General features: G+C 57.5%; 1 protein-coding gene across 7 annotated transcripts; it reads left to right on the top strand.

Annotated features, from left to right (window-relative positions):
• Nucleotides 1–2,543: 2,543 nt before the first annotated feature.
• SEC14L6 (SEC14 like lipid binding 6) lies at nt 2,544–19,348 on the top strand. 7 transcript variants are annotated; one of them, XM_002719707.6, is made up of 12 exons: nt 2,544–2,718; nt 4,562–4,637; nt 11,216–11,259; nt 11,917–11,976; nt 12,058–12,246; nt 12,674–12,769; nt 15,051–15,111; nt 15,215–15,298; nt 17,333–17,439; nt 17,520–17,659; nt 17,752–17,921; nt 18,138–19,348. In XM_002719707.6, exons 1-12 carry the CDS (start codon nt 2,665–2,667, stop codon nt 18,254–18,256), a joined length of 1,200 nt encoding a protein of 399 aa, XP_002719753.4. In that variant the 5' UTR covers nt 2,544–2,664; the 3' UTR covers nt 18,257–19,348. The 7 variants fall into 7 exon arrangements, with proteins under 7 accessions (XP_002719753.4, XP_089179503.1, XP_089179506.1 ...); XM_089323377.1 differs by lacking the exon at nt 12,058–12,246; XM_070065817.2 differs by lacking the exons at nt 2,544–2,718; nt 4,562–4,637; nt 11,216–11,259 and having other exon boundaries at nt 11,359–11,976.
• The last annotated feature ends 1,718 nt before the right edge of the window (nt 19,349–21,066 follow it).

The raw sequence follows: 21,066 nt of genomic DNA, 5'->3' as shown, positions 1-21,066 counted from the left end.
TGTACCCACGTAGGAGACCTGGAAGAAGCTCCTGGGTTTTGGTTTCAGCCTGTCCCAGTCCTGGCCATTGTGGCCATCTGGGAAGTGACTGAGTGGTTGCAGGATCTGTCACCCTCTCTCACTGTAACTCTGACTTTCAAGTAAATAAATAAATTATTAAAAAAAAAACCAGGTAAGCAGTTTTAAAAATGCCTCCTTTTCTGCAAGATCCTTTCTTATTCTTTCTTTTTGCCGAGAGAGAGAGAGAGAGAGAGAGAGAGGGGTCTTCCATCTGCTGGTTCACTCCCCAAATGACCACAACGGCTGGAGCTGTGCCATCCAAAGCCAAGAGCCAGGAGCTTCTTCCGGGTCTCCCACATGGGTGCAGGGGCCCAGTGCTTGGGCCATCTGCTGCTGCTTTCCCAGGCCATGGCAGAGAGCTGGATTGGAAGTGGAGCAGCCAGGACTTGACGGGTGCCTCTATGGGTTGCCAGCACAGCAGGCAGCAGTTTACCCTCTATGCCGCAACACTGTCCCCACCCCATCTTTTTGAAGCGGTTTCTCTTGAGAGGAGCAGGGAGCCCCGGCAGGGTCTGGAGAAGGAAAGGGAGGGCCACCACTCGGTCACTCCCACGGTGGAGGTGGCAGGTGCACCCCGGGCCCTTCGGTGGGGTCGGCACGGAGTTGGTGGCGATGCCTTGCTGAGCTGCGGAGCCTGCGGGCAGATTATCCCACAGGGGAGTGCCCTGGCTCGGGGAGAGAGGGAGAGGCTTCTCACTAGCAAGGAGCAAACTGTTCCTGATCCAGAAGAGGAGGCTGCAGAGAGGAGAAACAACTTACGGCGTGCGAATAACTTTGGCATAAAATAAGTGCAAATTGAAAAAAGAAAGAAGGAAACTAAGGAAGAGGAGGAAGGGAGAGGGGGAGGAGGAGGAGGGCGGGGAGGGCACTGGCCCAAGAGCTGGAGCCCCTGGCCTGGCCCCTGCGGCCTGTGGCTCTGTGGGGTGCTGCGGAGCGCCCCCTCCCCGGAGGAGGAGCCGATGTGTTCTAGTTCCTCTTGCACAAGGCTAAGGGGAGACCGTCCAGGGCTTAGCAAGGTCACCCACACGCCGGCCCTGCTGGTGCCAGGGGCATGTGATCCGGTGTCGTGAGTAAGCACCAGGTCCGGACCCGTCCTGATTGGCCCTCGGCTGCTCCCTGGCCTCGGGCACGCTTCTTCCTTCTCACAGGCTCTTTCTGATGAGGAAGAACAGTGTGGGGCCCAACAGAGCCCGTGAAGGCTTTGGCCTTGAACCTGACATGGAGGCCAACCAATGGTCACCGACTGGTGCCAAAGCTGCCCTCCTTGGATCTCCCGCACCGTTTCTCTGTCCCGCCTCCACGGTCACGTGCACAGCAGGCCCGCAGCACAGGCAGACTGTCAGTGTCGGGGCAGCCCTCAAGGCTCGGATGCATAAATCCCCCAGCTCCCTCCCCTTCAGCTGGGAGCAGCTGCACTGGCTCCCAGAAGTCCCCTGGGCACACGCGGCTCTGTACTTCCTTTATACAATGCCCGCCATCCTCTCTCACTCCCTACTCTCCCGCTAGCATTTCCTAGAGTCACCTCCCAAAACAAACTCCTTGCCCTGGCCCACTTGTCTGAACACCTGCCAAGCACCCACGGTGTACCCATCCCCACGCTCACAGAGTGACCTTGGACGCCCCCGTCATGCGCTCTGGCTTTCTGTGGTCCAGCTGAGGGTCGCGTATTCATCTTGGGGCTATTGCTTGGGTCTGGACCTGGGACGTCTCTTTCTCAACCTGAAACCACTCTCCTAACAGCTGTGACAAATCGTGGGCAGTTGCTCCGGACACTTGGGCGGTAGATAGAACTCCTTGCTAACGCACCTGGGAAAGCAGTGGAAGCTGACTTAAGTGCTCGGGCCCCTGCGTGCACATGGGAGACCCGGAGGAAGCTCCTGGGTACTGGCTTCAGTCTGGCTCAGCCCTGGCTGTTGAGGCCATTTGGGGAACCAGCAGGTAGAAGATCTCTGTCTCTCTCCATCTCCCTCTCTTTCTGTAACTCTGCCTTTCAAGTGAATAAAATAAATCTTTTTAAAAAAGATTTTATTTATTTATTTGAGAGAGAGTTACAGAGAGGGGGAGAGACAGAGAGAGGTCTTCCATCCACTGGTTCTCTCCCCAAATGGCTGCAACAGCTGGAGCTGTGCTGATCCGAAGCCAGGAGTTGGGAGTTTCTTCCGGGTCTCCCATGCGAGTACAGGGGCCCAAGGACTTGGACCATCCTCCACTGCTTTCCCAGGCCATCAGCAGGGAGCTGGATTGGAAGAGGAGCAGCTGGGACTCGAACTGGCGTCCATATGGGATGCCAGCACTGCAGGCAGAGGATTGACATATTGTGCCACAGCACTGGCCCCTAAATTAAATCTTAAACAAAAGACAAGGAGGATTTGGAGCCTGTGCAGTCCGAGCTCAGGGCCAATGCCTTGGGCACCTGGGAAGGAGTAAGCCCTGCCAGTCACCCCAGGTCGGGACTTGAGATGCAACAAGCAAGGCAAGTTTCGGCAGAGATAGGTGTGGGAGGGGCTGCCGGCTGGGCAAAGGGCAGGCCGCCTGGAAGGAGCCACAGAGCGGGGCTCGACCCAGAGCGGTGAGCCGGAGCCTGCCCCCCACACCACGGACAGCATGAGTGGGCACGTGGGGGACCTGAGCCCATCCCAGGAGAGGGTGCTCAGCCAGGTGAGTGCGGGGAGAGAGAGCCCTAGAGTAGCCACAGTTTCTCCTTCTGTCCTAGAGGGGCCAGGTCCTCAGGCCCCTGGGTTCCTCTGAGCTCTGCAGATCCCACCTCTTTGGCAATCCTGAGGGTCCCGGTGACCGGGGCAGGGGGGCTCCCCCGGCTCTGGCCAACACAGCCCAACACAGATGCAAGCCACGTGTGTCACTGCCAGTTTTCCAGCGGCCATATTACAAATAGAAGGAAACACATGGGATTCGTTTTTAATCAGCTGAGCCTGTTCTACTTAACCCACTCTGGCCGAATGGTTAGCACTTCCCTCTGTAATCCACAGAAAGTGGCGATGCAGATTCTTCTTTCTTTTTTTTTTTTTTTTTAAACTGGCAGAGTGGACAGTGAGAGAGAGAGAGAGACAGAGAGAAAGGTCTTCCTTTTGCCATTGGATCACCCTCCAACAGCCGCCGCAGCCGGCGCGCTGCAGCCGGTGCACCGCGCTGATCCGATGGCAGGAGCCAGGTGCTTCTCCTGGTCTCCCATGGGGTGCAGGGCCCAAGCACTTGGGCCATCCTCCACTGCCCTCCCGGGCCACAGCAGAGAGCTGGCCTGGAAGAGGGGCAACCGGGACAGAATCCAGCGCCCCAACTGGGACTAGAACCCGGTGTGCCGGCGCCGCTAGGCGGAGGATTAGCCTAGTGAGCCACGGCGCCAGCCCAGAGTCTTCTTTCTTTGGGATCTTGTGAGTGTTTCCTGCTCCACACCAGCTCTCGCCGTGGACTGGCTGTGTTGTAAGCGTCCGTGGCTCCCACCTCCGACGGCCCAGGGGAGCGAGGGCCACGGTCCCAACATGGGGCGGTCATGACCTCAGCCTTGTCCTGGGGGATGCAGGAGCCAGGTGCATTTTTGTCTCTGGCCTGGGAGGAATTCCTTAGGGATCTTTAGGATCTTCCCGGCAAGGACCGCCCACCCCCCCCCCAACCCCGGGCAGGCTCCCAGCCTTCCCTGAGCGTGGGGTGGGGGATTGCGGCCCCCAGGGTTCTGTGCTGAGTCTGCCCACCTGGGTTAGGGACCGAGGTCCAGCGCTGCTCAGGTTTCCTGGGCTTTCGGGGTGAGGGGCTCATTTGGAGGAGACTGAGAGCCAGGGAGAAGGAGGGTGACCCGGGCCAGGACAGCCAGGGCAGCTGGCTCCGTGCTGTGCCCTTTGTCTGGCAAGACTCTGTGGATCAGTGCTGCAGGCTGGCTTGAGTCCCCGACAGCACAGTCAATGACACTCCGCCAGGAATGGCACCTGCGGCATGGGTACAGGGCCAGCTGAGCGGCCCTGGCCAACCCCAGGGATCTGTCTGTTGAGGACCCTCTCCCAGGTGGGGCCAAACTGCCCCTCACTGGGGCCTGGGCTCTAAGCCAGATTTGTGAATTGTCTGCAGGTTCTGCCGTTTCCTGGCTGTGTGGCGCTGGGCCTGTTGCTCAACCTCTCTGAGCCACAGGCTATCAGAAGCTCACCCTGTCACCTGATCGGACTTGGAGGCTCCCTGAGGGCAAAGATCTTGACCTTCCTCCTCCATAAGGCCCTTCCTATCCCCCCGCCCCCAGCCCTAGGCTCATCACCTCCACCATCTCCACTCCCGTCTTCAGTCCTCTTCTAAGCTTTGGTGCAGTGGGTTTGTCACCAGCCATGTGATACAGCAAAGGCACTGTCACAACTTGACTCAGGTCCCCTGCACTCACACATCCCCCTGGCTGAGGACAAGGTGAAGCCCGCAGGCCTGAGGGTGGCCGGCCAGCCCCCCGAAGCCATCAGGGGCACTGCACAGCCCCCCTGACCCGGGTCTCTCTCTGCTCTGCCTCCAGTTCCGAGAGAACATCCGGGATGTGCTGCCTACCCTGCCCAACCCTGACGATGCGTTTCTCCTGCGCTGGCTCCGAGGTGAAGCCCCAGCTGGCAGTGGGCTGAGGGTCAAGGGCACCAAAGGGGAGCACCGTGGGTCCCTGTCGCTGGCTAGGGAAGTGCAGTCGGTCCTTGAAATCTGCTGGGATTGGGTCTGGGACCTACACCCCCCGCCCCGTGGACACAGAACTCCACAGATGCGCAAGCACCTGCCATAAAATGCTGTGGTGTTTTTATATAACCTGCACACAGCCTGGATAGTTTAAATCAGACGACGTAGCGTCTGTAATACAAGGCAAATGCTGCGGGAATAATGGTTATGTTGCACTGCCTAGGAAAAAGTGACCCCAAAAGTCTGTGAATGTTAGGCACACGCAGAATACTTTAAAAATATTTTCTATCTGGGATTGGTTGAATCCACATTTGCTGGTTCACTTTCCCAGATGGCTGAAAGGGCCTGGATTGGGCCAGGCTGAAGTCAGGGACCAGGAGCCAGGCGCTCCATCTGGGTCTCCCACGTGGGTACAGGGTCCCCTGCTGCTTTCCCAGGCCATAGCAGGGAGCTGGATCGGAAGTGGAGCAGTCAGGATCGAATCAGCAACATGGGATGCCGGCACTGCAGGCGGCGGCTTTGCCTGCTACACCACAAGGCTGGGCCCAGAATGCAATCTTGATAAGTGTTTATCAGAGTCAACAATTTACAACAACCTGTGCCCTCATCAGCTCCAGTCATAGGCCAGGGTGTGGCTGCAAGAGCCAGAGGGCAGAATCTTAGGCCAGAAGATTGCTAGTGACACCTTGTTCCTATAAAGATTTTTATTTATTTATTTACTTGAGAGGCAGAGTTACAGACAGAGAGAGGGAGAGACAGAGAGAAAGGTCTTCCATCTGCTGGTTCCCTCACCAAATGGCCGTGATGACTGATCAGAAGCCAGGAGCCAGGAGCTTCTTCTGGGTCTCCCATGCGGGTGCAGAGACCCAAGCACTTGGGCCATCTTCTACTGCTTTCCCAGGCCACAGCAGAGAGCTGGATCGGAAGTGGAGCAGCTGGGACTTGAACCGGTGCCCATAAGGAATGCTGGTGCTGCAGGCGGAGGGTTAGCCCACTATGCCATTGTGCTGGCTAGACACCTTGTTCTTAACTGGGGCTTGTTTGCCAAGTGTGAAGTTCACTATTTGTGTTCCAGGGGCCTAGCGAGTCCTAACACAACTGTGTGTAGAAAGAAAGAAAACCCTTGAGGGACTGTGTGGAAAAAGTCTTGGGAGGGACCGGTGCTGTGGCATAGCGGATAAAGCTGCTGCCTGCAGTGCCGGCATCCTATATGGGCACCGGGTCTAGTCCCAGCTGCTCCACTTCTGATCCGGCTCTCTGCTATGGCCTGGGAAAGCAGTAGAAGATGGCCAAAGTCCTTGGGTCCCTGCACCCGCATGGGAGACCTGGAAGAAGAAGCTCCTGGCTCCTGGCTTCAGATTGGTGCAGCTCCGGCCGTTTTGGCCATTTGGGGAGTGAACCAGTGGATGGAAGACCTCTCTGTCTCTGCCTCTGCCTCTCTAATTCTGCTTTTCAAATAAATAAACAAGTAAATCTTTGAGAGAGAGAGAGAGAGAGAGAGAGAGAGAATAAGAAAGTAAAAGTCGACCGGCGCCACAGCTCACTAGGCTAATCCTCCACCTGCGGTGCTGGTACCCCGGGTTCTAGTCCCGGTTGGGGCGCTGGATTCTGTCCCGGTTGCCCCTCTTCCAGGCCAGCTCTCTGCTGTGGCCCGGGAGTGCAGTGGAGGATGGCCCAAGTACTTGGGCCCTGCACCCCATGGGAGACCAGGAGAAGCACCTGGCTCCTGGCTTTGGATCGGCGAAGCGTGCCGGCTGTAGCAGCCATTTGGAGTGTGAACCAATGGAAGGAAGACCTTTCTCTCTGTTTCTCTCTCACTATCTAAATCTCTACCTGTCAAATAAGAAAAACAAAACAAAACAAAAAGACAACAGCACCAACTCGTTTCCATGAGGAACCAGTCGGTATGAATCTACAGGTATTGGGGCAAGGCGCTGTGTCATTGAACTTCCCTGGGCGCAGTACAGAGGTGCTGGCTCCCCACAACAGAGTCAGGGTTGGAGAGAGCGTAGGAGGGCTGAGAACAGGACTGGGGCTGTGAATCTGCCTTCAGCCTGCGGATGAGGCCCGGTGATCTACCCCATGTGACTGGCGGTGAGCGGGGCGGCCCATGTTAACCACACCTCAGCCCCCCACCTCTCCCACAAGTGATGTCATCCCAGGAGGGGGTTTCCGGGATGTACGTGGCCCTGGCTGCTCCACTTCCGCTCCAGCTCCCCTCTAACAGCGGGGAAGCGCAGCCGTCTTACTTCCCAGGGTGACTTCACCTTCTGCACACGCGTTACCTTTACCCCTGGGGGGCTGCTCTGCCTCTTCGGGGCCCTAACGCCTAAGGACGGCTTTCACGCCACCTCTCCCAACTGCCTCTGTTTCCCTCCTGTCGGGTCTCTGTACCACGGGCAGGCTCTGACATGGCCGCTTCCCACGAGTTAGGACAGTGCCCACAAGAGCTGTGTCCTTCGAACTGGGGTCAGGCATGGCAATCACCGTATGCCATCTCTCCATTTGTTGGGGTTCCCCCATGACGCTGCCCCTGCCCCCTTTAATCTGATTTAGGTCTTGCTGTGTAATGGGGGCTGATGGGGCTGTTTGGTCCCTGCTGTCCCCTGGTTAGCTTTTCAGCAGGTTGAGCAGGGCAGAAGTGCCCGATACCTTTCTCTCTCCCTTGGCCAGCCATGGTGGTGCTGCGGCAAAGACTGGTGTGCTAGGACACCCCTGGGGGGTTCACCCTGGGTGTCAGGACGAGCAGGCAGAGGAGGGTTGTGAACTAGGCTGGCAGCGTGCTGGGGACCGGGTGGCCAGCTCCCTGCCCCGGTGTTGACAAGGGCAGACACCCAAGTTAAGGAGGAGGAAGAGCAGACATCCCCAGTACTGTGTCATCACCCACACAGCACGCAGGACAGGCTATGTGGTTCATAGCGGGGTCCATAGCGCCATGAAAACAGCAATGAACTCTGGCATGCACAGTAACAGACTTCTGTGTAAACACAACACAAGCCTGGCGTGGTTTTATAGCCCAATGTTGCGTTATATAATGTACTTTGTACAATCTAGATGAGCTTCAACAACTCTTATCTCCCTAAGTTGAAAGTCTCCTTGGAGAGTTTCAGGGATCCAACTGAAAAGCCTCAAGGTCAAAGTCTCAGTTTGGAGTTTTTTTTGTTTTGTTTTGTTTTTTTTAATGATATTTATTTATTTAAGAGGCAGAGTTGCAGACTGGTTCACTCCCTAGATAGCCACACCAGCCGGAGCTGAGTTGATCCGAACCAGGAGCTTCCTCCAGGTCTCCCACGTGGGTGCAGGGGCCCAAGGACTTGGGCCATCTTCTACTGCTTTCCCAGGCCACAGCAGAGAGCTGGATCAGAAGTGGAGCAGCCGCGTCTCAAACCGGCACCCATATGGGATGCTGGCGCTTCAGGCCAGGGTGTTAACCCGCTGCACCACAGCGCCGGCCCCATACATACTGTATATTGATTGGCTTGGAACTCATGGAGATGGAGGGGTCTCCTGGGGACAGCCTGACTCTCCCTAGGGGCTCAGCCCCCTCCTCTGCCAGCTCTGGGTGAAAGATTGCAACCACCCTGGAGGTGGGATTTAAAGCCGCAAGGCCACACATGCAGCCCAAGAAGCTATCAGTGGGGGACATGTGCCGGTCTGGCGACAGAGCTCTCCAGCCACAGCCGGCAGCCTGCTCCTGACGACATCCTGTCTGCGTCTGAGAGGCCCACAGACCCCCAGCCCCAGTGGGCAGCCTCCGAGTCGCCGGAGGTTTAAACCATTTGGCCCAAGTAAAGCCACAATCCGTTTAACCTGAGTGTTTTAAACAAAGCTGCGAGCCAGATCCACTCAGTGATAAGGGCATCACTTAAACATTTTAAACCAGGCAGATAACGTCAGCTTTTTATCCAGGACGCCATAAAGCCAGCCACCGATGTTAGCTTTGGAAAGTCTCAGGTCTCTCTCTGAGGCAATCAGACCCAACAAGGGCAATCAGGAAGCATGGGAAGCGTTCCCAAGATGCGTCAGGTTTTTGTTACCCGGGTCAGTTACGAAAACACAGAGGAACCTTGATTACAAAGCCTCAGCGAGTGACATCAGCATAGGATTTTATAAATACATCACGGAACATAAAGCTACGGAAACAGGCAATGTTGATTTTTTTTTTTTGAACTTTTAAGACAGATGAGTTTTTTTTTTTTTTTTTTTTTTGACAGGCAGAGTGGACAGTGAGAGAGAGAGACAGAGAGAAAAGTCTTCCTTTGCCGTTGGTTCACCCTCCAATGGCCGCCGTGGCCGGCGCGCTGCGGCCGGCGCACCGCGCTGTTCCGATGGCAGGAGCCAGGAGCCAGGTGCTTTTCCTGGTCTCCCATGGGGTGCAGGGCCCAAGCACCTGGGCCATATTCCACTGCACTCCCGGGCCACAGCAGAGGGCTGGCCTGGAAGAGGGGCAACCGGGACAGAATCCGGCGCCCCGACCGGGACTAGAACCCGGTGTGCCGGCGCCGCTAGGCGGAGGATTAGCCTAGTGAGCCGCGGCGCCGGCCTAAGACAGATGAGTTTAAAAAAAAAAAAAGATATAGGGGGCCAGCACTGTGGTGTAGTGGGTAAAGCCACCACTTGCAGTGCCGGCATCCCATATGGGCGCCGATTCTAGTCCCGGCTGCTCCTCTCCCCATCCAGCTCTCTGCTGTGGCCTGGGAAAACAGCAGAAGATGGCCCAAGTGCTTGGGCCCTGCACCCGCATGGGAGACCTGGAAGAAGCTCCTGGCTCCTGGCTTCAGATCAGCGCAGCTCTGGCCGTTGTGGCCATCTGGGGAGTGAACCAGTGGAAGGAAGACCTCTCTCTCTCTCTCTCTCTCTCTCTCTCTCTCTCTCTCTCTCTCTCTCCTCTCTCTGTGTGTAACTCTGACTTTCAAATAAATAAATAAATATTTAAAAAATAAGATATAGGAGTTAACTTTTGAAGCACTCCTCTAAAAACATCTAAATTAAGAGGAAAATGTCTTTTAAAGGAACATGCAATAATTTAGTCCGTAGTTACTTTAAAACAGGTTTTGAAGCTTGAGATCTAAGTTCCCTTCTCCAGGTGCTGGGAAACCCTAGAAAACTCGAGAAAATCTTTAGCCCAGAGGACAAAACCCAGCTCTGGACATTTAACTGCAGACATTTGTAGAGAAGCCACCATGTGGGTGACAGGGTACACAGCAGACAGGGTCACAAACACTGACTCAGCGGTTTCTTTCTTTTTTTTAAAAGATAATTTTATGTATTTGAAAGACAGAGTTACAGAAAGAGGTAGACAGAGAGGTCTTCCACCCGCTGGTTCACTCCCCAGTTGGCCACAACTGCCAGAGCTGTGCCGATCCAAAGCCAGGAGCTTCTTCCAGGTCTCCCATGTTAGTGTAGCGTCCCAAGGACCTGGGCCATCTTCTACTGCTTTCCCAGGCCATAGCAGAGAGCTGGATCGGAAGTGGAGCAGCCGGGACTCGAACCAGCGCCCATATGGGATGCCGGTGCTTCAGGCAGGGCGTTAACCCGCTGTGCCACAGCGCCGGCCCCCAGACTCAGCGGTTTCTAAAGCACAGGCGGGTTTCACAGACTCTTGTCCCCAGTAGGGCAGTGCTGATCGGAGGGCTCTGTAGCGTAACAGGGCAGATATTGACAACCAGAGAGCAGGAGATTCTCATGTTGGTGGCCAGAGAGAGTTTTAAATCGACTAAGGGAGGGGACCAGTGCGGTGGCATCCTCATGGGCTCCCGCGCAGGTGCAGGAACCCAAGGACTTGGGTCATCCTCTGCTGCTTTGCCGGGTGTATTAGTAGGAAGCTGGATTGGAGTGGAGGAGCCAGGACTTGAACCCGGCACCCATCTGGGATGCCTGTGTTGCATACAGTGGCTTAACCCGCTACGCCACGATGGTGGACACCCCCCGCCCCCCCGCCAAGTCTTTGTTAGATTACTGCTTTTTATAATGTAAGCAGAGGCGGTCGGGGGAATGAGACATGCGGTGTCACTTAGTAGGGAACGAGTGGAGATCTCGGGGCTGATGGAGAGCAGGTGTTGGGGCCAGGTTGCGGGGTAGATGAGACGTCCCCTCCTCCCTCTGAGAGCTGCAGGGGGAGCTGCAGCTTCAGAAAGGGCTCCTGAGGCTAGCACGGCCGTGAGCTGCCGATCGGAACAACCCTCAGCCCTGTGGTCCCTCCGGGTTTGGAGGACCCACTCTCTGGACGGCCTTTCTGGAACAGCAGGCCAGGGGCTCTGAGCCCCTGACGGTGGCTGCACAGCCTCTCCTCCTGGTGGAGACTTCCTGCCACCGCCAAGCCCCCACCCCCACCCCTGAGCTCGGGGAGCCAGCTGGCCTGGGCCCAAGTCTTCCTGGGACTTGGGGTGCCTGCTGTGGCTCCCTGTGTTGAGAACAGCAGCAGGCAAAGCTGGGCTGGGGGGGGTGGGGTGGGGGCGGAGTCGAGCTTCTGGAACCTTCAGCACTGCCCGTGGTGCCCTTGCAGCTCGGAGCTTCGACCTGCAGAAATCCGAGGACATGCTGCGGAAGGTGAGGACGGCATCCCGCCCCCGGCCTGGCCCGGCCTCGTCTCCTATCCCACAACGAGGCTCAGGTCCATTCACTCACAGAACATGAACCTGGCCCTGTGCTAGACACTGGGAGAGAGAGCTGACAAGGAGAAAAATGAAACCAGAGAGACAAAGAAACAAGGCAGTTCCTGAGAGTGGGGAGGGTGGAGAGCTCAATGAAACAGGGAAGGAAGGGAGAGAGAGAGAGACTGGGGATATTCACCTGGGGTGTAAATGCCCCCAAAAGAGCAGAGGCAGCGGGTGCAGGCTGTGCAAAGGCCCTGGGGTAGCAATGGACTGGGGTGCTCCGTGAGCACACGGAGGCCGTGTTGCAGTACAGAAAGGGAGAAACTGGGCTGCATGGGTGGCCCAGCCCCATCAGCTGGGCCCTGTGGGCCTCTGCAGGGAGTCTAGGTTTCTGTCTAAGGGCAACTGGAAGCCGAGGAGTGGACGTGTGGGGATGCAGTGCAGGGAGCAGCAGGGCACCGGCCTCACCTGGCCCTGTCTTAGGGCCTCGTCCATCTTAGGCCCGTGTCCCCTTCCCTCCCATCCTGTCCCCATCCCCCCTTGGAAGCGGTGGAGCCCCCAGGGGGCTGCAGGCAGCAGGACCTGGCCTGGCGTCCCCATGTCTCCGCAGCACATGGAGTTCCGGAAGCAACAGGACCTGGACCACATCCTCGAGTGGCAGCCGCCCCAGGTGAGCCTCGCTCACGCCCGCCCTGGCCGCCCCGGCTCCCCCGGGGGCCCGAGGCGCTGAGCCCATGTCACCTGCGTGCAGGTGGTCCAGCTCTACACAGCCAGCAGCATCTGCGGCCATGACAGCGAGGGCAGCCCCGTGTGGCTGCACATCATCAGAGACTTCGACCTCAAGGGCCTGCTCCTGTCCGTCTCCAAGCAGCAACTGCTCAGAGACAGGTTTCGCAGCTGTGAGCTGCTGCTGCGGGACTGTGAGGAGCAGAGTCGGAAGGTGGGGAGCCAGGGGGCCCTGGCAGCCGCAGCCTGCACCTCCCAGCCCTCCAGGCTGCCCTGCACCCCTCAACCACCTGATCCCTGCCCCTAGAACCCACCTTCCTGAGCTCCGAGGTCCGAGGGCTCAGAGAATCCAGAGACTGAGCCAGGGACACACAGTACTGGTTCCACTGGGCCACGTTCTCCCTGTGGCCTCCTTACTGGGGACGGGATATCACATGTGGACAGTGGTGGGGAGGGCAGGGGCAGGCCTGGTCACAGCACCGGGAGGGGGCCCCCCTTCCCTGCACTGGGTACTTGGTGTGAAATCTCTCTGCCAGGCAGAGCCAAGGTGAGCCGGGCTCAGGGCCAGCGCCATCTTGGGTACGGGGGAGGGGGGCCGCTGTCCCTCCCAGGGTCTCGCTCTCCCCGTCTGTCCCTTGCAGCTGGGGAAGAAGGTGGAGCGAGTTACAACCGTGTTTGATATGGAGGGGCTGGGGCTGAAGCACCTGTGGAAGCCGGGAGTGGAGTTTGCACAGGAGGTGAGGGCCGGACGTCAGGGGGTCTCTGCTCCTCTCTGTCCTGGCTTGTTGCCATGGGACCAGGATCGCTAAGTGTTTCCCCGCCCCCACACTGCTTGTGCACAGGGATATCGTCAAAGCCACAGCCTCCCACTGCTGTATGTGGTGCCCCAGTGTCTCCCTCTCACGCCCAGCATGTCACCACGGGGCCTGGTCCCCAGGCCTGCCAGGATGCCCTCCGTCTCCTCCTGGCCGGCCCTCGCCTTCTAGCCCCTGACTTTCCACTAGCCGCTTTTCTGGGAAGGGGCTTGAGTTACAGCAGGAGCCCTGGGGCCAGCCACACCACCTTTCCCCTTCTTTCTGCTCCACCCAGGATAGCCCAGAACCTAAAACATGTTTTAGCGATGTGTTTTATTTGTTTGAAAGGCAGAGTGACCGAGACAAAGGGAAAGACGTTGAGATCCTCCATCTACTAGTTCACCCCCTAAATGCCCCTGACAGCCAGGGCTGGGCCAGGTGGAAGCCAGGGGCCAGGAACTCCACCCGGGTCTCCTATGTGAGTGGCAGGGACTCGGGCAGTTGAGCCATCATCCACTGTCTCCCAGGTGCATTGGCAGGAAGTTGTCACACAAGGCAAAGACTTCCCACGTGCGATGCACCTGTCCCAAAGGGACGTTCAACCCATGGAGCCATAACGCCTGCCCCAGGGTACCACATATCTGAGCTGGGATGTTCAGTCCATTAATTGGATTAAATGCACTTTTTAACAAAACTTTTTTTTTTTTTGACAGGCAGAGTGGACAGTGAGAGAGAGAGACAGAGAGAAAAGTCTTCCTTTGCCGTTGGTTCACCCTCCAATGGCCGCCGCGGCCAGTGCGCTGTGGCCGAAGCACTGCACTGATCCGATGGCAGGAGCCAGGTGCTTCTCCTGGTCTCCCATGGGGTGCAGGGCCCAAGCACTTGGGCCATCCTCCACTGCACTCCTGGCCACAGCAGAGAGCTGGCCTGGAAGAGGGGCAACCAGGACAGAATCCGGCGCCCCGACTGGGACTAGAACCCGGTGTGCCGGCGCCGCAAGGCAGAGGATTAGCCTAGTGAGCCGCAGCGCTGGCCCGAAATAACAAAACTTTTTAAAACTTTTTTATTTTATTTATTTGAAAGGCAGGAGAGTAGGGGAGTGGTCTCCCATTCACCGTTCACTCCTCAGATGCCTGCAATAGCCGGAGCTGGGCCAGGCCAAAGCCAGGAGCCAGGAACTCCATCCAGGTCTCCCACCTGGGTGGTGGGGCCCCAGCTGTCACTCACTGCTTCCCAGGGGTGTATTAGCAAGGGCTGGAGTCAGGAGCAGAGCTGAGGCTCAAACCCAGACACTCCCACGTAGGCTGCAGCATCCATGCTGAGCGGCATCTTAACGGCTGTACTGAGTGCCTGCCCCCAAACTAACATTGACTTAGAGAGTTTCCAACTCACAACGGGTTTATCAAACCCTCGCTCCCTCGCGAGAGCAGGAGGTGTCCAGAACAGTCAAACCCAGAGATGCAGAATCGAGAGGGAGCGCCCCTTGGTTCTGGAGGGGCCGGCATTGTGATACAGTGGGTTAAACCGCCGCCTGCGATGGATGTTGGTTCGAGTCCTGGCTGCTCCACTTCCGATCCCGCTCCCTGCTAATGCGCCTGGGAAAGCAGTGGAAGATGGCCCAAGTGCTTGGGCCCCTGCATCTGCGTGGGCAATCTGGAAAAAGCTCCTGGCTTCTGCCTGTCCTGTCCCAGCCATTGCAGCCAGTAAACCAGCAGGTGGAAAATCTCTCTCAATCTCTCTCTCTCTCTCTGCCTTTCAAATAAAATAAACACACATTTTAAATGTCTGTAGCTTGGTAGAAGTGACGGATGCACAATCTTATGACTGGAAGAACAATCCTAGGACTGTGGACTTTAAAAGGGGGAGATTTATAGCCTGGGAATTAGGTCTGACTTTTTTTTTTTTTTTTAAGAGCCATGCTTTGCAACTTTGCCTATTGGGCTAAAAGAGAATCTGCCTCATTCTGGAAGCTGTTATGCTTCGGGCCACGTGGAAGGGAAGCTTGCAGAGTGCTGGATGGGGGGTTTTCTTGCCTGTCAGGGAGGTGACTGTGGGTGGTCTCTGCTCACTGCATGGGTGGGTCCCAGTGTCTGGGCTCGTGGCAGCTGCTTTCGGGGACGACTTGGAGGACTGCAGGGCTGCGCCCTTGGGAGACCTAGGGGACGAGAGGGGACACCAGGGGGCAGTGTTTAGACACTGACTGCAGGTGCACTTGACTCTCCAGTTTCTCTCCACACTCGAGGCGAATTACCCTGAGCTTTTGAAGCGTGTCATTATAGTGAAAGGTGAGTGAACCCGCTCGAGAGCAGTGTGAGTCGGGACGGGGGCGGGGCGGGGGGCGGAGGGGGCACTAGAGACCCTCGGGGAGCAGCTCTGTGCCTGTTGCAGCCCCCAAGCTGTTCCCCGTGGCATTCAACCTGGTCAAGGCGTGCTTGAGAGAGGAGACCCGCAAGAAGGTGGTGATTCTGGGAGGTGAGTGAGCCGCACCGGGCCCCCTCTCCAGCCGGAAACCGGGGCCCTGGGACACAGCGGGCGTCCAGGGTGCACCACTTGACTGCAATCGCGGAGGCCACTGTGCCTACCCGTCAGAGGGCAGAGGGGCCAGGAGAGGCCTGGGAGGCTGTCCCGGAGCAGCAGGACTCGGGGACGGGGTGGGGCTGTCGGAAGCTGGGGTTGGGAGATGCCAATGGCAGGTCGGCTTTGCCAGTATTTAGCCGCAAATGGGCTGCGTCATCTGAGCTGCATCTCGGTTTCCTAATCTCTCAGCTGGGGAGAACAGGGTCTAGGTTTTCCAAATGATACGATGAAGACAGCTCAGGGGTCGGCGTGGGGCGTAGTGGGTAAGGCCGCCGCCTGCAGTGCTGGCATCCCATATGGGCACCGGTTCTAGTCCCAGCTACTCCACTTCTGATCCAGCTCTCTGCTATGGCCTGGGAAAGCAGTGGAAGATGGCCCAATCCTTGGGCCCCTGCACCCACGTGGGAGACCTGGAAGAAGCTCCTGGCTCCTGCCTTTGATTGGCGCAGCTCCAGCTGTTGCGGACAACTAGGGAGTGAACCATCGGATGGAAGACCTCTCTCTCTCTCTCTCTCTCTCTCTCTCTCTCTCTGCCTCTCCTTCTCTCTGTGTAACTCTGACTTTCAAATAAATAAATAAATCTTTAAGAAAGAAAGAAAGAAAAGAATATGTCTAACAACAACAAAAGACAGAAATTTGGCAAATACAAAAAAGAAAGAAAGGAGAGAAGTCTGGTCCTGAGAGCGGCTTCAGCGCCTCCTGTCTGTTTTCGTTTGAAAAAATACAAACGAGCTCACGCCACCACCCTTTCGTAATCGCTTATCAGGGGGTAAACGTTTTCCACTTCAGTCAACGTCTGAACTTAGGTCACCTATATTTTTAGATTTTTTTTTTTGCTTTTTTAAAAAAGATTTATTTATTTATTATTTGAAAGGCAGAGTTATAGAGAGGCAGAGGCAGAGAGAGAGAGAGGTCTTCCATCCCCTGGTTCACTCCCTCAAAGGGCCACAATGGGCCGATCCAAAGCCAGGAGCCAGGAGCTTCTTCCAAGCACTTGGGCCATGCTGCACTGCTTTCCCAGGCCATCAGCAGGAAGTTGAATTGGAAGTGGAGCAGCTCAAAACCAGTAACCATGTGGGATGCTGGCGCTACGGGTGGAGGCTTAGCCCACTTCGCCACAGCGCCAGCCCCCAGATCGGCTCTTTTCATTTCTTGTTTATCGCCTCCTTCTATCTCCTGCCCACTTTCTAATCAAGTGTTTTTCTTATTGATTTACGGATGCTCTTTACATATCACGTGCATGGATATGTCCCTGTAATATTCCTGGCAAACACATTCCCCAGTTCAGTCAGTCTATTATCTGACTTTTTACTGCGTGTTCTGTTTATGTTTTTATGTCCAGCCTGGGGGGACTTTTCTTTGATTTGTTTTTTCGTGGCTTGTGTACTTAAACAATCGATTCCTACTCCACGGCCAACTGGTGTCCATCTCTGGTTTCTCCTACTTTGTTCCTCTGATGTCTTTGTCCCTTGATCTATGGAAGACCCCTGTGCATATCACAGCAGTTTTGGGGGGAGCTACCCTAGGTGTGGCCCTGCAGTTCTGAGACAGCTGGAGCCCTGGGAGTCAAGGGCTGGAACTGACTCAGTATGCAGGGAGAGGGAAGCCCTGCTTGGAGCTTGCCCGGTCTCAGTCCCAGGGCCTAGGATTTTCAGGTCTCAGTCCCCAGGGACGTGGCCCCTGGAAAGAAGGGGCAGGGTCTGGAGGAGCAGCGAGAGTGGGCAGAGGAACCGGCCAGCGCAGGAAGGGACCAGACACAGAGCCACTCAGCCTCTGTTCCCCAGACAATGGGGCACTGGAAGTGTGGCCCGCTCAGCACCAGCTCCAGGACAGCTCCCGGCTCAGCCAGCCCTGCCCTCTGTCGACCCCCACCTGTGAGCCCCCTCCGAGCCCCCTCAGAGCCCCCTCTGTCACACCCCCCCCATGCAGACAACTGGAAGCAGGATCTGCACAAGTTCATCAGCCCCGACCAGCTGCCCGCGGTGTTTGGGGGGACCATGACCGACCCCGACGGCAACCCCAAGTGCCTGACCAAGGTACAGGGACCCAGACACGGGGCAGGGGCAGGCAGGTAGGCAGACAGTGTAGTCCATGGCTCACCCCTTCCTACCCTCAGATCAACTACGGGGGCGAGGTGCCCAAGAGCTTCCACAGGCGCCAGCAGGTGAGGCTGCAGTACGAGCACACGGTGTCCGTGGGCCGCGGCTCCTCCCAGCAGGTGGAGAACGAGATCCTCTTCCCAGGCTGTGTGCTGAGGTGGGCGCACCTGCCCGCGGTGGGGGAGGGGCAGGGGGTGGGGTGCTGCACCCCAGGCAGGGGGGGCGTCAGTGGGGCTCCGTCGCCTGCAGGTGGCAGTTTGCATCAGATGGCGGGGACATCGGCTTCGGGGTCTTCCTCAAGACCAAGATGGGGGAGCGGCAGCGGGCAGGGGAGATGACGGCGGTGCTGCCCAGCCAGCGCTACAACGCCCACCTGGTGCCCGAGGACGGGAGCCTCACCTGCGCAGAGGCCGGCGTGTGTGAGTGTAGTCAGGGGAGCCCCGCCTGGACTTGGGGTGGGAGGAGGGTTCCTAGATGTGCAGCCAGGACTGGCCGGGTGGTGGCCACTGCCTCCAGTAGGCACAAACAGGGCTGAGTCAGTGTCTCCCAAGCCCTGACCACCCACCATGCAGGGAGGGGTCCCAGGGCTGGGGTGGGGGAGGGGCTCCTGTCCGAATGTCTGTCCTGGACCCCAGATGTCCTGAGGTTTGACAACACCTTCAGCCTGGTTCACTCGAAACACGTCAGCTACACCGTGGAGGTGCTGCTCCCAGACCAAACGCTCCTGGAGAAGATGGAGGACCATTCTAGGTGAACCCTGCGGCCGCCACATCTCTCCAGGGGCCACACCTCTCCCTGGGGACTGAGACCAGCAAATGCTGGGCCACTGGGACTGAAGCCGGGCAAGCTTCAACCTGGGATCCCTCCCTGGGGATGGGGATCCCCCAACAGCACGTCACAGCCTGTCTGGCACAGCTGGCCTGCTCCTGCCACACAGAAGCAGCACACTCTGTCCCCATGTCACCTCCAGCGACCTCCGGCTCAGGAAAAAACTCCCGACCTTTTCCTATGCACCAAGACCAAGAAAGGAGTTACTCTTCCAAGATATAGCGTAGTGGCAAGCGTGCGGCATAGCAGTTAAGGGACTCCTTGAGACACCTGTATCCTATGTCAGTGCCTACCAAGGTGCACCCAGGGAGCTGGCTCCTGATGGCTCAAGTGCCTGGCCCCGGCCACCTGTGTGGGAGACCCTGCTGGAGTTCCAGGCTCCAGCCTGACCCTGGCCCACCCCCAGCTGTTGTGGGCATCTGGGAGTGGACGAGCAGGCGGACAATCCTCTGTCCGTCTGTCTCTCCCTCTCTGACTTTCAAATGAATAAATGAACATATAAAACTAAAGTGCAGAGTGTTCATGGAACACCTGACATGTGATAAGGCCGGCAGGTCAGGAAATGATTGGCCTTGAAGAGAGAGTTGAATACTCACAGTTCCCAAGAGGAGTGCTGTAGCATACCCTGGGTTGGAGGGAGTGGGAGAACTCGGGGCCAGGGCCATGGGCGGAGCTAGGCAAGGCAGGTGGCAGGCTTGGGTTGTGACAGTCACAGGAGATCGGGGCACACGGGCTGCCCTACCTGTTGGGTCCCTGGCTCCGCGAAACCTTAATAAAGCAGGGGGTTGGACTGTGGCTTTGTAATCAGTTGATTTGCACTGACGATGCTGCCTGCGAGTGACTATCTCCAGGAACTGGCTAACTCGGAAGACGCGGTCCCTCCATGGTCACCAAGACCCCAGAGGTCAATGCATCAGGATCCAGAGAATAGTGGCCCAGATCCATCCAGCTACCCAGCAAGCGGCCACGGCTCACAGAGAAGCCATCGAGAAAGAGTTTGGTCTCTGACTTGGGTGCACCTGCTGGTGTCACAGGATCTGAGGATTCAGTCACTCCCAAGGTCTCCATCCAAGCTGCTGATTTTTTAAAACTTTATCTATTTGGGCCAGTGCCGTGGCTCAATACGCTAATCCTCCGCCTTGCGATGCCGGCACACCGAGTTCTAGTCCCAGTCGGGGCACTGGATTCTGTCCCGGTTGCCCCTCTTCCAGGCCAGTTCTCTGCTGTGGCCCGGGAGTGCAGTGGAGGATGGCCCAAGTGCTTGGGCCCTGCACCCCATGGGAGACCAGGAGAAGCACCTGGCTCCTGCCATCGGATCAGCGCGATGTGCCAGCCGCGGCGGCCATTGGGGGGTGAACCAACGGCAAAAAGGAAGACCTTTCTCTCTCTCTCTCTCTCTCACTGTCCATCCTGCCTGTCAAAAAAAAATATTTATCTATTTGAAAGGCAGAGTGACAGAGAGACAGGAGCAGAAAGGGAGAGAGGAGAGATCTTCCATCTGCTGGTTCACTCCCCAAATGGCCTCAATGGCCAGAGCTGAGCCGATCCATAGCCAGGAGCCTGGAGCTTCTTCTGAGTCTCCCACGTGGGTAGCACGGGCCCAAGGACTTGGCATTAACTGCTGGATCAGAAGTGGAGCATCTAGATTTGAACCAGCGCCCATATGGGATGCAGGCATTGCAGTCAGCAGCTTAACCCACCGTGCTACAACACTGCCCCCTGGTGGCATCGTCTAGGACCACCACGGCTTGTGCTATCATCAGTGGTACTGGCAGTGCGCTAAAGAAACAGGGGTAATGAATTTGTACTTCACCAGTGAGGCGGAACTCCTTAGAGCATGCTCCAGCACAGCTGGCCTGGGGGTCTTGGAGTGGCTTTGCAGCCAGGGCTCAGTGTAGCACAGGGTCCTGCTCGCTGTTGGCACCTTGGAGGTCCTGCCCCAGGCCCACCACGGGTCCTTGCTGTAGCCTCTGGAGCGGTTTCTCCGTGTCTGCTTCACACGTGGCCTCCTGAGTTTTGCAGCAGAAGAAAGACGGAAATCCAGTGTGGCCTCAGGACTCTGCGCCTGTCCTCTGGGTGGGGTTTCTGGCGGCCAGTGAGGCTTCCCGTTGCTCAGCCCTCTGCCTCTCTCAGGCTCTGTGGCCATCTTCCTTCTGCGGGAGCAGAGCGGGTGTGGCCTCACCTTTCACCTGCTGTTGATGGGAGCAGCCAAAGGCACGCCTCGCCCCAGTCACCTGTAGCCCAGTCTCCACCCCACCCCCCAGGCAGGCCCAGGGCTGAGGCCACCTTGCCCTGGGCACCTGTGTCGGGCAGGCACTCCCACCCTCACTTGGCGTCACCCAGCCAGGCCCTGTGTCTTGGAGGGACGTCCTGTGACATCGGTCCTGCTGGGAAGTGTGCAGGGAGGGGCCAGGCTGCCACACCATGGGGGCGGAGCCAGCATGGCCTCCTGCAGAGCCTCCTCCCCTGGGCCTGGCCCCAGTCCCAGGTCAGGGGTTGGAAGTAGGGCAGCCGGCAGGGCACCTGTGGTCATGACAGAAGGAAGTTGGGGAGCACCTGGGAGGTGGGCGGGGAGGCCGCGAGTGAGTGGGCCGTGCCCTGTGGGGTGCGGGTGGCGTACCTCGCCGACAGCATCATGGCTGGTCTGCTTCTCAGCTCTCGGGCCAGGAGGGGCCAAGAGAGAGCCGGAGCTTGGAAAGGGGCCCACCACGGGCGAGCAGGCTCCCGCAGTCCCCA

Source organism: Oryctolagus cuniculus, chromosome 21, assembly GCF_051225735.1.
Source record: "Oryctolagus cuniculus isolate XC-2025 breed Fujian yellow rabbit chromosome 21, ASM5122573v1, whole genome shotgun sequence".
In the NCBI taxonomy this organism is placed as follows: domain Eukaryota; kingdom Metazoa; phylum Chordata; class Mammalia; order Lagomorpha; family Leporidae; genus Oryctolagus; species Oryctolagus cuniculus.
Note: the sequence above shows the minus strand (reverse complement) of the source record. Positions and strands in the feature narration are given on the sequence as shown.

What these genes read in the sequence shown, in the direction of transcription:
- SEC14L6 (XM_070065817.2), top strand. Translation starts at nt 11,740, where the DNA reads ATGCAGTGCAGGGAGCAGCAGGGCACCGGCCTCACCTGGCCCTGTCTT. An exon ending in GAAGGTGGTGATTCTGGGAG is followed by an intron (nt 15,299 to 17,332) that starts GTGAGTGAGCCG and finishes CCCCCCATGCAG; the next exon opens with ACAACTGGAAGCAGGATCTG. An exon ending in ACCCCAAGTGCCTGACCAAG is followed by an intron (nt 17,440 to 17,519) that starts GTACAGGGACCC and finishes TCCTACCCTCAG; the next exon opens with ATCAACTACGGGGGCGAGGT.